At 42.4% G+C, this 16435-nt stretch overlaps 1 protein-coding gene across 1 annotated transcript in view; it reads right to left on the bottom strand.

Moving 5' to 3' along the window:
- sts (steroid sulfatase (microsomal), isozyme S) overlaps window positions 1–16435 on the bottom strand; it is a 20669-nt gene extending 4234 nt beyond the window's left edge. Inside the window, exons 1-9 of the mRNA XM_022195876.2 lie at window positions 16283–16435; window positions 13812–13985; window positions 11958–12079; window positions 10819–10941; window positions 8164–8575; window positions 7738–7874; window positions 6225–6362; window positions 3070–3229; window positions 2659–2780 (exon numbers count right to left, since the gene is read on the bottom strand). Of these exons, the coding sequence (XP_022051568.2) occupies window positions 2659–2780; window positions 3070–3229; window positions 6225–6362; window positions 7738–7874; window positions 8164–8575; window positions 10819–10941; window positions 11958–12079; window positions 13812–13969 (1372 nt within the window). The 5' untranslated portion in view covers window positions 13970–13985; window positions 16283–16435. The remainder of the gene's footprint in view (window positions 1–2658; window positions 2781–3069; window positions 3230–6224; window positions 6363–7737; window positions 7875–8163; window positions 8576–10818; window positions 10942–11957; window positions 12080–13811; window positions 13986–16282) is intronic.

The following is a 16435-nucleotide window of genomic DNA, read 5'->3' as shown; positions in this document are numbered from 1 at the left end:
TGAAGTGTAGAGTCAGAAGGCGGGTGTAACGAAGTGACGACAGAGGCGCGACGATTCTGACAGAAACAACCGGCGCACAATAAACAGTTATCTTTCGACTCGGCTTTGGTCACAGCCCTTAAAGATTTGAAGCTAAAATTCAACTTGAAAGATAAACAAAGGACGGCACTGAAGTGTTTCATTGAGAAGAAAGACGTATTTGGACTTATGCCGACGGGATATGGCAAATCCTTAATATACCAGTTGGCTCCGCTGGTTGGGAAGCTAATGGGACTTAGCCACAATAAACCGGCGCTCTAGGAACTCCGTCAGCCTATTCGTTGCGCTGATTGGTTGTATACCTACCCAATTGCTGCAGAGTGATTTGAAAGACAACCTTTTAGCCCGCCTCCCTCCCTGTCGAGCGGCCCTAGACCCTTGTACCTTCAGAACATGGGTCTAGTGGCTAGGCTACTAGATGCCATTTTCCCACAATAGATACTTTAATAATCCTGAGGGAAACATAACTGCACAAGGGTTTTCTAATCATCAATTAGCCTTTCAACACCATTAGCTAACACAATGTACCATTAGAAATCACAGGAGTGACAGTTGCTGTAAATGTTCCTCTGTACCCCAATGGAGATATTACATTAAAAAAGCTGTTTCCAGCTAGAATAGTCATTTACCACATTAGCAATGTCTTATCTAGAATGTAGTTAGAATTAATTTAATGATATCTTAATTAAAAATAGATACATTTTCTTTCAAAAACAAGGACATTTTTAAGAACGGTAATGTGTCTTGAGACCAGTTTTGCAGCATGTTTAAGATTTCTCCAGAGTTTCATTGAGGTTCAGAAGCATGTGAGGGTGACTTCAAAAGCTTCAGCTTATGTTCCTTGTAGCACTTGAAACAGGCAATTGAAACAATAAATTCAATGTTAAACAGTTTTTTATCAATCAAGTGAGAAATGGGTTGTTTTTTTCCCCACAAACATACAATCACATCACTCCTGACTCCTTTTTGTGGCCAGAGGAGTCATCTACTGCTGGCTGACAGAAAAAAATGCATGTGCACTCTCTCAATCATTGTCAAGGAGTTCTTCTCATCAAACGCTGCTACTGCTTGCCTCCAAAGACATTCCTTGCTCTCTCACTTGGCTCACTTTATAGGCATTAGTTAGCTTTATTTTCAGATCCTCAGTCAGTTCTTTGTTTTGAGATCTGTCACCAGCTGAGAATTCCTAGTGGTAATTCCTGACCTTCCTTACAAGTCCTAAGGAGTCATTTGGGCCAAACAAACCCAACAAATTTTTAGAAATTTTACAAATAAAAGCGGCTTAAACTTCTGAGGCCTCATTTATAAAGCTTGCGTACGCACAAAACGGGTTGTGATTTATAAAAACAAACTTGGCGTGACAATGTGCGCCAACCTTGATTCTTGATGCTTCCTTACGCACAAAACAGGGCGTAAATCACAAACTTTGCGTAGAAAGTGGCGTACGCTGTGTACGTTGTGATTTCTAAAACAAACTTGGCGTGAGAACGTGCGCACCAGTGCGCCAACTTTGATGCTTGCTGAAGCATATTTTGGAGACAGAGGGAACGGCAGTGCCAGAGGATGAAGTGGTGAATTGAAACCAGATTGATCTCAAACCTTTATTGTTATCACATATTAGACTTGTAGAGCCGGATAATCATAAACCCTTATTGTTGTAGATGTTCATATAGTGCGCCATTCGGCCGACGACTGTATTTGCAGAACTATGTTCATATATTAACAGGGGCGGATTGAACGTTATTTCATTCGGTCGTTTGACCGAAGGGCCGGTATCTGGGGCCGGTGCGGTGATCTTTATTAACTCATTCTGTTTACTGATCACCCGGCGCCCGTGTGGCTCATCAGGGAAAGCAGAAGACCCATTTGCAGGGGTGGTGTCCGACGCAGTGGCTCGGGTTCGGTTCCTGCCCGCGGCACTTTTATGCATGTCTTCCCCAGACTCTTCTCCCCATTTCCTGTCACTCTTCACTGCAACTATCACAGTAAAAAGGCAAAAAAAAAAGTAAAGAATTTTGTTTATTTATCCATATGCGGCCGAATGGGATGAGCGTCCAACCATTAATCAGCCCTGTACAGGCACGCAGGCACACATGCTTCACACCACAACTCCCGAGTGAAAATGAATTTGTCTATGTGAACCGAAAAAATGCACATTCAATCAGTGTGCAAATTATTTGTACATCGGACATGATCATAGCAAATTTAGTGGCAGGGTGGCCTGGGTCACACATGACTCATTCATCCTGACGCACAGCAGTGAAAAGACTGCCGGCCGGCGCTGCGTAAAATGCCGTGGATCAGCAGCTTATTTATATACAGATACATTCATGAGTTACTTTGCATTGACCATTCATGGTAAAATGTGGGTGTGTTGTGGGCGGAATGTGAGGTGGATCCACCTGTGCAATCTTCCAGCTGGTGTGTGATTTATAAAGAAATTGCATGCAGCTGTGCTTACGCACAGTTTTATAAATCAGGGGCAAAGGGCATACGCCCATTTCGGATTTTCGGCGTACGCAAACTTTAGTATGAATCCTACGCAATGTTTTATAAATGAGGCCCCTGCTTAGTGTCTGTGTGAGTGGAGTATGGATACAAGATGTGCAACAGACTTACTGTTTTGAGGATGCCATCTGACAGCGTTCAAGTAGGCGTTACAGTAATGGAACAGAAACTCATGGTTTGACCTTTCGACTTTCCTCTGCAGCAGATCCATCAGGTCATGACCGTCCATCTCCCTGCAGACCAGAGAACAGACCATCCACTGTAAATAATCATCTCTGATACAAACACAATCACTCATTACTGTTAATCATATAGCTGAAGAAACCTTTAATCAAAGCATTTGGATTACCTTAATACACCCCTTCCTCATTAGCAAACATGTTTCCCCAGCTCAGATTCACCCAGTGAATCGCTCAGACTCTCCCTATCTCTTCCTTCTTTAAAATGCGACCTAGATTTCAGGCTGCACTTGTTTTGACTGACATGTGGAAGCAGATCTGTCTCAGCGCTGTGCAGCCTCACCTGTCCTCTGGGACTGAAGCTCCGCTCAGCTGCACCACCGTAGGAAACAAGTCCATGTTGCTGGTGGGCTCGTCTATCTGCCTGCCGCTGGGAATCTTCCCTGGCCAGCGCAGAATTCCTGGGACCCGGATCCCTCCTTCCCAATTTGTGGACTTCCCTGCTGCTCATATAGGAATAAAGAAGAACACAAAGTCATGAAAGTAGTTCTCATCCAGCTATCATAACTCAGCATGTCTGGCCTCGAAACAGTGCTGGGTTGGTAACTAAAGGAGTGACTTGCTTCATAAGACTTGCCACTTGCAGAGATAAAAGGGCATAGCAGACAGTGCCTGCCTTACAAAACTCTCCCTGCTCTTTGAATCAGGTCTACTGAGCCCAAACAGAAAAATGACATCAAATCTGAGTCCATACTGTGAACTTTGTTTGGTGGAGAGATTTAAATCATTGCCAACAGCCTGCTGCTAGCTCTCTTAGGAACAACTAATTCACTTCCGGTCTGGTATGTGAATAAAATAAATACTCTTCTTTTAATTACAATTTTGTATTCATGACTGGAAGTTTTCAACACATACCACTGAAAGATTGTATTATAGTGCTGTGGGGTTTTGCTTCAATAATTTCCTGGGAAGTTTCCTGGAGGGAACAATGCAATTTAGACCAAAGACAATGGAGATGATAGCCTAGCCGCGCTAGACAACCCACGGCAACGAATTTAATTCTCTGCCAGGGTGGGTCTAGTTACCCTCGATAAGGCTCGAGGCTGGATTCTCCTAAAACTGGCCGGACCAATCACCATGAAGTGTAGAGTCAGAAGGAGGGCGTAACTCAGTGACGACAGAGGCGTGACGATTCTGACAGAAACAACCGGAAACAACTAGCCTAGCCGCGCTAGACAACCCACGGCAACGAATTTAATTCTCTGCCAGGGTCGACAACAAAAACGACAACATTCGTTGAGCTCCATGAGCACCGACTCTGAATAATCTTTCTGTTAACATGTCTGTGATATACTTGAGCTTCACCCATTGACTGTATAAATAAGGCTTCACCGAACTACCGCATCCTCTGATTTCCAGCGCTCTAGGAGCCTATTCGTTGCGCTGATTGGTTGTATACCTACCCAATTGCTGCAGAGGGATTTGATAGACAACCTTTTAGCCCGCCTCCCTCCCTGTCGAGCGTGCCTAGACCCTTTTGCCTTCAGAACATGGGTCTAGCAGGGCTAGGCTATGGAGATGAAGCTCTGAGGCAGAGAATCCAGTTATTTCTGCTTTATTAGGACATATTCTAGCTTAATGCCCTTGAAAGGAAAACTCCTTTGAAACCAAAGTAAACATGAATTATTTCTTAAAACCAGGGTTGAAAACTTTGTTTTGTGTTCACACTGAAGTGTAGATAATTTTCATATTTGCTTAAGCTTAAGGCAGAAGGAGACGTTGTGGGGGTTTAGCAAGCAATGGGGCACCATCACAAAGACTCTTGTGGTGGATAATGGCCCTTAAGCAGTGCTGACATTATTAAGTCTAGCCGAAGATCCTTATCCCAGCTAACCTTGTCATGCTTTGTCTGTTGTGGGTTTGGTTTTTTTTAGGTTCCTTGTCAGACTGAATTTCCCACTCTCGGAGGTTTCATTTGTTTAACGAACCTTTTTTATTTAAAATTTTACCCTCTGCCACCCCTACCCCGTTCCCATACGTTTTTCTTTTTTTTCCTTTTTCCTCAAGACAGGCGCGCTGCACGGTGGCGATGCCGAGCTGCTATTGGCAGGGTAGCTCGAAAACAAATTTCATAGTATATGAAAGTGTGCAATGACAATGAAGTTCTTCTGAGTTCTTCTGATGACGGTGTTTCTTCAACTGAATGTCTAATTTAACTGAGCTGCCCTTTTTCTGTGTATCGAAAAATCTCCACTGCATCTCTTACACTTTAACAATTATGAACTGATAACGCAGTCAGCTAATGCAATGCAAATAGTTTCAGATTTGCGTCCCCAATGGAAAGTCATTTCCCTCATGACTGGGACCAAACTACATAATACTTTTAGGAGGCTCTTGTTTTTTATAAAAGTGTGTTAGCTTTGGTTTTATGTCACTATTCCTTCAAAGGGTTGGAAGAGGCTGGATGGGTTAAAGTCAAGCGTAAACTAACCGTGACGTCACCCGTTGGTTTCAATGCCGAGAAAATGAAGCCCGGATTTTACTACTTCCTGGTCGCCGTTTTGGATTTTTTGGAGCCAGTGACGTAAAAAGCGTCATCAAACAGACTGGACCGGAGAGCAACTCGGGGCAGGATTGGCTGAGGACTCTCTTATCCCGCCCACGTTTTACCGCAGAGGCTTCTGTTGCTGTCTATCAAGTATAGCCACGCCCCCTGGCTCCGCCAACTTTAAAGATTTATTTAAAATTCAGTATTGATTTATTTTAAGATCGGCCACCTGATCTCTCATTTTGACCATGAAAACTAACGGGAAAAAATCCTGAGCTGTAGAAAATCAGTCTATCAAATTTTATTTTTTCCAAAAATGAATTGGGGTCTATGGAGAAAAACCTTTTTGGAGTCAACCCTAGCGGACGGCGTGATATTGCAAGTTTTTGACACTTCCGGGTTGGCTTCAATTCTGGAGCCAGATGCTACGTCCACTATATATACAGTCTATGGTTAAAGTCTATCCATTCATCAAATAATGGTACCTTTGTTCCTACATCACCAGCATACCTTAAAACTGTTTTGTATTACTTTATTTTTAAAATAATACTATACAAACACAGCATTCCAGTGATGTCCTTTTCTGATTGATCCTTGATTGCTGTGGTAGGAAGAAGATAAATTTAGATAATTGTGCACATAAAAACAGCATTTAAATTCTCACTCACTTTCTTGATTCAAACCCTCATCAACATGGCTTTAGAGGACATCTCCAAAGACTGACATCTTGGATTCTGGCATGTCAGTTACCACTGACATCTGAACAGCTCCACCATTTGTCGTCAAAAATCTTTTCAACTTATGACCATGTCTTGGTATCTTAGAACATTTAATTTTTAATTCTAATCCCATCATTTGGTCTGTAAACGCTCGGTAGGTTGTGTACCATGTTTATGTAGATTCAAATGAATTAATGTTGCTTTTTCAGTCAATTTCGCTTCATGTTATACCTTTATATATTCCATTCCATCCTCCCATGACCTCCCCACTTGCAGATATTTCCTCCAGGTGAGCCCCCTGGTCTGAAGTCAGGTAAACAAGAGTGTTTTCTCCCAGGTTCAGTCTTTCCAAGGTCTCCATGATCTGGCCTGAGAACAGACAATATACACAACAGTCTGCATATATTGATAATGTGATCAAACAATGATATTTGATTAAACAAAAGTACTTGGGAACACTATTAAAATCTTTAAACCAATGTTAAGTTCAAGCATTTTTTTTTTTTTTTGGGAAAGTGATCAGTAAATATGTCCTCATAGGTGTAATCAACGGAGTGCATGCAAGTGAGTGAGAGACAAATGAAGCAGGCAGAAAGACACAGAGACGCAGACAGAGGGAGCCAGAGGGACAGAACAACGAGAGATAAAACATGGGGAGAGTGAGGAGAGCTGTAGGAGAAAGAGAGACAAGGAAGAGACAGGAAGAAAGGAGAAAGAAGGGAAAAGGAAGGAGAGGAACAGGGATCTTAACAGTTCGTTCACTTAGAGTGATGTTTATGTCTCCTGGTGACTGTAAGTCCAGCATTCAGTCCCTCTTTAGCTGTTTACTCTCCAACAGCCTTGGCGAAAAACATTCAGTTCTTTGGCTGCAAAACCACAACTAAAAACAATGAATGACTAAAAAGTAGCGCACAATTTGTCAGATGAAATGATTTATTTGCTCTTCTCTCTACTAGTGGCACCTAACTGAAATGGGCTCTAAGCCAAGAGTCACTGACAGAAATGGAAGTCAGAAAGTATTTAACCCATAAGAACCACGGTGACACCAGTGTAACAAACACTTTGAGCGCCCCAGTTCTCTTCCTTGTAAAGTTTTATGTCTGACCTTAACTCATTCAGTCCTTTTAGGAAAAATGAGTCTGGGTTCTTATGGGTTAAAGCTCGTGTCCGGAGTTTCCGTTTGTCTTCAATTTATGTATCATTGTTTAACAAAGCTTAAATGTGTTAGTCTAATTTGATACTATAATATAATGTTAGTATGACGTGATATGCAAATCCGGCTTCCTCTCATAGACCCCCATGTTTTTCCAAAAAGCACCGATCGGCAGCCAGCCAATCAAGTTCGAGCTTCCGCTTTGTCATGCTGTCAATCAACGGTTACGTGGACAGCAAGCACGCCCATGCAGAGGTGCGTGAGCTACGCACTTCTAAATGTAGAAGAGTGAACTTACCTCGGATATATCCATTGTCTGCTAAACATCAAAACAGGCAAGATGCTGCAGCACTCCGGGCACTCCTCTCAGGTACTGCGCGCGTGCACAAATAAAGGGGCGAAATCAGAGGGAGGGTGGGACCAACAGTGTTTTGGGAGACGTTGCGATTCAAACTCGGAGTTTGCGATTCAAACTCCGGACACGAGCTTTAAGGCTGAACAAACTGTGTGCTTTGCTGTGTTCATGGGTTTTGCTGGCAATCGCAAAAACAAAGAGCAGCGCCAGACTTAGCGCTAACTTTTCTGACCTACCTACACTCCAGTCCACCTCATGGACGGCATCCCCATAGATGCCGTGACGGCTCGTTCCCCTGAATGCCACCGAAGCAAACATGGCTGTGTGTACTTGGACAAAAGAGAAAAACAGCAGGAAAGGTCTGGCTGAGTTCCTGCAGACATGGAAAATACAGCATTTAAATAAAAGTGAAGGAGCAAACTCACTTTAAAATTGCGCTCTTTGAAGTGACACTTCAGATCGAAGTCAGGAATTTACAGCTTAAGTGCTTCTTTCTTTGTTTTTAATGTGATTTCTTTACTACGCGGGCTCTCTAAAATGCTACGTGTGGCACAGAATTATGAACTGTGTAAAGCGAAGGACAATTTTGATCATTAATGAAGTCTATCTGCAAGACTCGCAGAGCTTCCTGGTCCATGTGAATCAGAAATATTGCCATATACCTCTCTATGAAATCCACCGCCTCATGAGTCATCCTCTGCGTCAGGTTTTCAGATGTGAATGGCTGCTCTATGATGCTGTGGTCCCTCAGGAGAACACAGTTGAAATATGGGATCATCAGGAAAAGTCCTGCTCCCAGAACTGTAACCACAACCACCAGAGACAGCAAGCCCAGGATCAGCCCTTTGCGGATGGTGATGATCCTGCCTTGGTGGAGGAAAACTGCAGTGACCAAAATGATGCCCAGCGTCCCAAATGGAAAATGTTTCTGGATCTGGAAAACGGTGCCGTGTCCGGGTTTGCAATCCCGCAGGTTGGTCAAAGGGATACCGAAGAAGTATTTAAAGCCGTGGGTACTGGGGTGGTGGCAGTGATCGTCACTGCTCTTGCAGTTAAGTCCTAAGTGCCATTTTCCTGCCGACAAGAAAAAAAAAATGCAAAGAAAAAAATCAGAAAAGAAAAAAAACATGAAAAGTGAAAGTCATTTTTGAACAGCAACAATAGAAAAGCTGTTCAATACACAACGGAAAGAAGTACACCGCCATTCTATATCACCTAAAAATTTAATGATTCAAACTGCATCAATTTGAAATAATTCTATTATTTACAAACGTAAAAGATTTAACACACTCAACTGGTTTAACATTTCAACCAAGCGTAAACTAACCGTGACGTCACCCGTTGGTTTCAAAGCCGAGAAAATGAAGCCCGGATTTTGCTACTTCCTGGTCGCCGTTTTGCATTTTTTGGAGCCAGTGACGTAAAAAGCGTCAAACAGACTGGACCGGAGAGCAACTAGGGGCAGGATTGGCTGAGGACTCTCTTATCCCGCCCACATTCTACCGCAGACGCTTCTGTTGCTGTCTATCAAGTATAGCCACGCCCCCTGGCTCCGCCAACTTTAACGATTTATTTAAAATTCAGTATTGATTTATTTTAAGATCGGCCACCTGATCTCTCATTTTGACCATGAAAACTAACGGGAAAAAAATCCTGAGCTGTAGAAAATCAGTCTATCATATTTTATTTTTTCCAAAAATGAATTGGGGTCTATGGAGCAAAAGCTTTTTGGAGCCAACCCTAGCGGACGGCGTGATATTGCAAGTTTTTGACACTTCCGGGTTGGCTTCAATTCTGGAGCCAGATGCTACGTCCACTATATATACAGTCTATGATTTCAACATCGTTTACCACATTACAGAAAACAAAAGACACAGGTTGCCACCAAAAATCACAAAACTAAGAAGAAAAGCACTCAGGGAGCACAGTACTCCACCAAGGCTCGTATGGCACTGTCAACAATGCAGCATTTTTTTCTAATGCAGCATTTGTTTATTAGTTATTGATGATCAAAAATCACAGCAACATAGAATGTGGCAACTTAATATAGATGTACCCACAAACAAAATGACTTTGCCCTGAGCACAGGCCTGTGTTATGCATGTGTACTAGCCTAGCCGCGCTAGACCCATGCTCTGAAGATGCAAGGGTCTAGGCACGCTGGACAGGGAGGGAGGGGGGCTAAAAGGTTGTCTATCAAATCACTCTGCAGCAATTGGGTAGGTATACAACCAATCAGCGCAACGAATAGGCTGACGTAGTTCCTAGAGCGCCGGCGGATTGTGGCTAAGTCCCATTAGCTTCCCAACCAGCGGAGCCAACTGGTAAGGATTTACCATATCTCGTCGGCATAAGTCCAAATACGTCTTTCTTCTCAATGAAACACTTCAGTGCCATCCTTTGTTTATCTTTCAAGTTAAATTTTAGCTTCAAACCTTTAAGGGCTGTGGCCAAAGCCGAGTCGAAAGATAACTGTTTATTGTGCGCCGGTTGTTTCTGTCAGAATCGTGGCGCCTCTGTCGTCACTTAGTTACGCCCGCCTTCCGACTCTACACTTCATGGTGATTGGTCCGGCCAGTTTTAGGAGAATCCAGCCTCGAGCCTTATGGAGGGTAACTAGACCCACCCTGGCAGAGAAATAAATTCGTTGCCGTGGGTTGTCTAGCGCAGCTAGGCTACATGTGTACATTATGTATGGATACCGGGTCGTGTGACCTATGTATGTAGCGGGCGGCAGGAATTGACTCGGAAACACGCCCACAATTTAATCAAATGTTCCTTGTATCATTTCTGACGGATAAGTCCTGATAAGTCCACAGTGGTGATTATGTAGTAGGATCGCAGTCATGTGATCGTCAGCAGACAGCTGATGTAGTGTTCACTTGTTGTCTTAGCTACAGTGACACCGTGCCACTATCTCGCAAATATAGAGAAATTTTGATATATCTGTGGATCCAGACTATAAGCTGCATCACTGCCAGAATCGAATCAGGCGTCATTTCTGACCATCCCTGAAAATTTCATCCAAATCCCTTAACCCATTTTTTAATAATGTTGCTAGCAGACAGACAAACGTACGCCGATCGTCACATAACTCACATGCCACATTCCTTGGCAGAGAAATAATTAATGTAATTCAGGTTTTGACTAACAGGAGATAACATTTAGTTTGTTCCTTTCAGCTGTTTGTATGAGTTTTTCCTCTCAGTTTCACATATCCCATGTCTGAAAGGGTTGAAGTACAAAAAACAAACAAAAAACAGTAGTAAGAGCCAAAAAATCCACAACTTGTGAAATGAAGGAGAACTGCAGTGTACCTATAAGAGCGGTCTCATAGCCTTGTTGTTTGGCAAGCTTAGCAAAGGTGACCTCTTGGCTGGGAAGACCTCCAGATGCTGCATTAAAGATAAAAACGCCAGGTCCCCAATGATCAGCCAAGCCTGTTGAAAAGAAAATTGGGATAAAAAGAACCCATTATTTTCGGTCACTGTTTTAAAGATTCATTTGCATGTATTTTTAACAGTTTGCAAAGAACAACATGGCAAAATCCACACAGGTTTCAGCTATAATTGCGGTCTATAGTGCATCTACTAAATACTGACATGAAGCAGGCAAATACTTATGCAATGACTTCTAATTAATTGGTGACACTTTGTAGAAATCTGTTGTCCATGCATTCTTGTCAAAAAAGCCATCTAAATCAGCCATGAGTCAATGTTAAAAAGCAATAGAATGGGAAAATTTCTGAAAAGGGTGAATAGTTTTTCATGTCCCTTTATATGAGAAAAACAATCTGCCTTAATTTTAAAATGATGTGTGTCTACAGCTTAGATTATAAATACTTTGTGCTTGAAAAATGTGCACTATTAGTAAGAACATAATATCTAATATATGATATAATCATAAGATAATAATAATAATGGGTTCCCAATTATCACCTCTGCCTTTTGAAAAGAAAAATGGAGAGGAAAAAACACATCATTTTGTGCACTTTTGCATGGGTTTTTACACAGATACAGTAGAGGAGGGGAAAGCTTAGGTCATCACTTATTTCTTGTTTTATAATTTTCATTAATCAACACTTCTTTTAGAACTCTGTTTTCACTTTGACATAAAATCTTCTTAAATTGCAATTTTTTGTCGAACACTACTTAAACTGACCGTATGTTTAAAAAGAAAAAAGGGGGGAGATAGGGGGGGAAAAAAAGGGGTTGGACAATGAGAAATCTAATCCTCATACGAATGGGAATAATTGTCAGTCTTTTTCAAAATGACAAGACTGTTTTTGTGTTTTAATAAAGCATACTGTACATACTGCCTTCTGAATAATTCAATAACTTCCTGCAAGAGGTAAGGCTCTGTTAGATGTGGCAGTGTTTAAACCGTTCAGCTGTCTGCGGACATCGCCTGAGGACCAACATTAAGCACCGTGTTGTGTCGGTGTGTTTGAACTCGCCTGAGCGTATCGGGTATCGTCCGGTGAGAAACGCAGCCCTGCTGGGCGTGCAGAGGCTCCCTGCAGCGATGTGGTGGGTCAGCTTCGCCCCTTCTCGTGCCAGCTGGTCAATATTGGGGGTCCTGCAAAAATCACATCATCAACTCTGTAAATCCCTCATTGGAATTCACATTTGCTTTCTGAGGGGGAGCCTCGGGGAAGAGCTTAACTGCAAGGAGCTCAACTGCAACTGCGAAGAGGAGAGGAAATAATGGGCCTGATGCTGCGCGGAAATGGGAAACCATCTGATGTAGCCTCGCTGGTTTTGCGCTTGTGTCATGGGGGACGAATAATCTCTCCCATTTGAAATATTATCCGAATGCCCCGCTGGACGACTGCAAAAACTGCTCACATTGATTCATTTTTGTGGCATTTTGCTGCGGCACAGCAAACTGGAAGCACAACACTGACTGTGTGTGTTTGTATCGCTTCATGAAGATGATGCAAACACATCGAGCAGACTCACACAAACACAATCTGTAATTGAAGCAAAGGCACCATTCAGTGAAAGCAGGAAATAAGCCACTGTGTTCATAGATTCACGTCTCTCCTTGCACAACTTCTTGCAGTGCTTCCTCTACGTTGATTTAGGCGTGGTGGGCCGCCATTCCTAAATCCTGGCCGCCGCTCCTTCAAATTTCTTTTTTCGTTTGTCACAAATGCACCACTGCCGCATGCCTCCACCTTCACAGCAGAGTCCTGCACTGTGTCGAGTACCAAGGTAATCTACAGATAACTATCTTGCTCAGTATCTACTCTGTGGGGAGTTAATGTGACGTTAATTATTTGCGAAAGCGCGGCCTTGAAAGTGACATCACGTGAAGCACCCAGGCAGCAGGTCAGAGAGTCAGAGGAGTGTTGTACTGGAAAATAGGGCAGCGACTTATCGGAGAAAAGTCATTAGCTTAAGATAACTCATAACGTATTTTACAAGTTAAACAGGCATTCACAAAATATTGATGACCAGCTAACATTACGTAACATACCAGTAGCTGAAATTAATTGGGCATGGAGCCAGCTAACATGAGTAAACTATCGTAATTTCCGCACTAGTGAGCGCACCTGAACAGCATTTGAGACAATTTGACTGTAAATTGAATTGAACTTTTAGCTTTTCATTCCTCGCACTGTGTCCAACATATTTAAAGTTCCAATAGTGCACAGTCATCAGCTGTTTTTTCACAAGACAGGCAAAGCCTTTGACCGTCTGGCCAGTGGTAAAATGACTGAGTTTAAGGGATGAATTTATTGATATGCTGAAAACTTCATATGCTAATCCCTCTCTGTCAGTTACTCTTAGCATTTTAAATCATTGACTGTTTCACTCTAATCTCTTCTTCGTGCTGTCTCTGCTGTGTCATTCCTATCTTTCTCCAGGTCTTGGACTGGCCCTTTGTCGATGAAAAGTCAGACGTCCTTTGTAGGCCAAGCCAGTGATGACTCACTTTTCCTGGGTTTCTTGTTGTCATTCTTTTTCATCTCTCACTCCCATAGCATTCTCACCTTTTCTGACTTTTTAATGCTTTTCTAGGGCTGCGTTACTGAACAGAACATCCACAATCAAACACAACAACACTCAACACAATTTAAAAATGTAGTCTGCAAAGACAGCAAGTAAAGAAAATGAAAAAAAATAAATCAATAAAACAAGAGGAAGTCCAAAGTTTTGGAAGGAGCAGAATTACAGATTTGGTCCATTTATGTGAATGACTGTCGATATGAATCATCTTCCTAACCCAAAGAGCAAAACCAGACTCAAAGCCTTTCAGCCTCACATAATGACAACTGCAACATGTTTTTTTTTGTTTTTTTTACCTCAGAGTTGTATTGCCGTAACAGCCCAGGTCTCCAATTCCGAGGTCATCCACCATCATGAGGACAAAATTGGGCTTGTTGCCTTCCTGAGCAGACACACAGCTCAACTCCAAGAGCAGCAGCAGCAGGGAATCCAACTGCAGCCATGTGGGCTTCATGTTGTTAGAAGAAACACTGAGGAAGAAATCACAGCAAATATTAACATAAATTTGTACACATTTATGTTTCATCATACCACAGTGAAGCCAACAGTGGTTCAAGATTATTTCAACCAATGCAAACACTGACATGTCAACCACAGTGTAGTCCTGACAGGCCAGTTAGAAGCTGCTTGTGCTTCACCAGACGTGCATTTAAACTAGGGCTGCAACTAACGATTATTTTAATAATCGATGAATCGGATAAAAAAATATTTTTAATTTCCGCCTCTTTATTCAGAAATAGAAGATTTGGAATGACAGAACAAATAAGATCATTATAGGGAAGCCTTCATCTTCAACCATTGAGGCCTCACATCAGTGACATTCATGAGGATGCTCTCAGTGAAACAGCTGCTTGCTGTGGTGGATATGATGTCTTTCTCATCATAAAGCCTGTCAATGCAGTTCATCCTGCCTCACTCCAACACAGACCAGTATCTTCACTCAGATCCTGTCAGAAAATTAAAACTTCAGGCTTAATCTTCAAATTATTACCACTATAGTGTGCAAGTTCCGTTCATTTGTAATGCACATTCAAACCATGCTTTAGCTGATGAAAGTGGAATTAAACCTCTCTCTCACAGCCACACACGCCCCATCTCTGTCATTAATAGCAAACCCTAGCATCAGACAGCTACCAGAGAGACTGATATTACGTTATCTCACTTTAAAACGGAACAAATGTAGGATAATGCAGTGGCTTAAGGTGCGTGTCCACTAGATGCGACACATCGCATGTGGCCGGTTGGTGCGTTTCCAGCTGCGATCCGGTGTGTTTACCTGCAGCTCATTTTTATAAAGTAGACTCGACTTCTACTGTCTTTAAACGTCTAAACTAGCCGTCAGTGAACTAAAACCAGGACAGGTTCAGCTGCTGCACAGATTATTTCTCGCCTCAAATGCTTTAGAAATACTTTTCCCTGAAGTGTTTTCGAAATAATAGAGAAAGTTTGCGGCCCAGCCGCTGTGTTTATCGGACTCATCTACCGGACCGTCAAGCTGAAAGCGCGGTCACGTGACCACGTAGTGGCCCGCTCGTGACCGTCCGTCATCAGTGCTTTTTTCAGATGCGTGCATTCACATGTAATGGACACGCTGCATGTCTTTGTTTTGTGAAGCGTGAAATGCTCCCATACTTTTGAGGACTTCGGTCAAACTGTTTTCTCCGTGCTGGTCATGTTTCATGTGTTGAATTTACTTCCCTTTGAAAACACCTCCTCTGCTCTGCCTCCACCTCGCTCTGTTCAACTCGCTCTGCAGGTGAGGTAGACGGCGCCGCGACATGACGAGTGAAACGCGCGACACAATGAATCGATAATGCAATTCGTTTGCCAACGCTTTTAATAATAGATTATTATTGATTTTATCGATTCGTTGTTGCAGCCCTAATTTAAACACACCACATGTGCGCAGAATGATGACTGTATTTAACAAATCGAAAGCTAGAAAAGAGCAGCAATAAATTCTACTCATTGAAGAAGTATTACACAAGGTTCAGATCAGTACCTCAACTCAACAGATGCAAGACTAACCCACTATTCAAAGCTGTAAAATAACAATCAATCCATTTACTATGTGTCTGATGCACTTTTTGTGGTTTTAAAGAGGCACATCTATGGTTTTCACTCTACAGTATCACTTGTACACAGTGACTGTTGAGCAATTTATAAATTATGGTGTATCGTTTAGACACCAAACACTATATAAGCTCATAATAGAAGCAGAATATATCATAATAGACACTGAAACAAGTACAGAACAGAGGGAAGCACATTCTACATTTTATGAACTGACAGTGATTGCATTACTTCTAAACTGAAGAGTATGTAAAATAAACTATATTAAAGATGATCCCTGAAATCACTCAAATATTTCTCCTGTGTTCTGAGGACTAATGTGATGTGTATGTGAGCAAATGATAACGCGGAAGTGAGGTGGATGTGATGTCTTTGAGTGGCCGTGAGTACTGAGCAAGTGTGTGTGACCGTGCAGTGAGCGTGCGTGGGTGTATGTATGTCTGTCTACAGCGCATGTTCGCGTGTCTGACATGTCGTGAGTGTAAGCGGATGTGTTTTTGCCTCTGTCTGACCTGGTATTCAACTTTGTTTTATCCCAGTTCACATAGTGTGAGATAATGTTCTAGACCCTCTCATTCATTCCCACATCAACACGGCTCTCTCATGCTGCATATAATGCGATGTGCACATCAGTATTAAGCTAGTAGCATGTTTAATAAAGATATAAAATACATGATTACACAGTGTCACTTACCCAGCTGACCTCCACAATGACAGAAGCAGCTGTCGTGTGTTTCTCTGCAAAGGACTACCGCTGTTTTTTCTCCTTCCTCTGACACTCTGCAGCCCTCCAGCCGCTCAAACTATCCGTAACATGCAAAGCTGCCAAAAGTTGCAAATCACGCGA

Source organism: Acanthochromis polyacanthus, chromosome 22 (assembly GCF_021347895.1).
Source record: "Acanthochromis polyacanthus isolate Apoly-LR-REF ecotype Palm Island chromosome 22, KAUST_Apoly_ChrSc, whole genome shotgun sequence".
In the NCBI taxonomy this organism is placed as follows: domain Eukaryota; kingdom Metazoa; phylum Chordata; class Actinopteri; family Pomacentridae; genus Acanthochromis; species Acanthochromis polyacanthus.
This window is presented reverse-complemented; position numbering and strand designations above follow the sequence as displayed.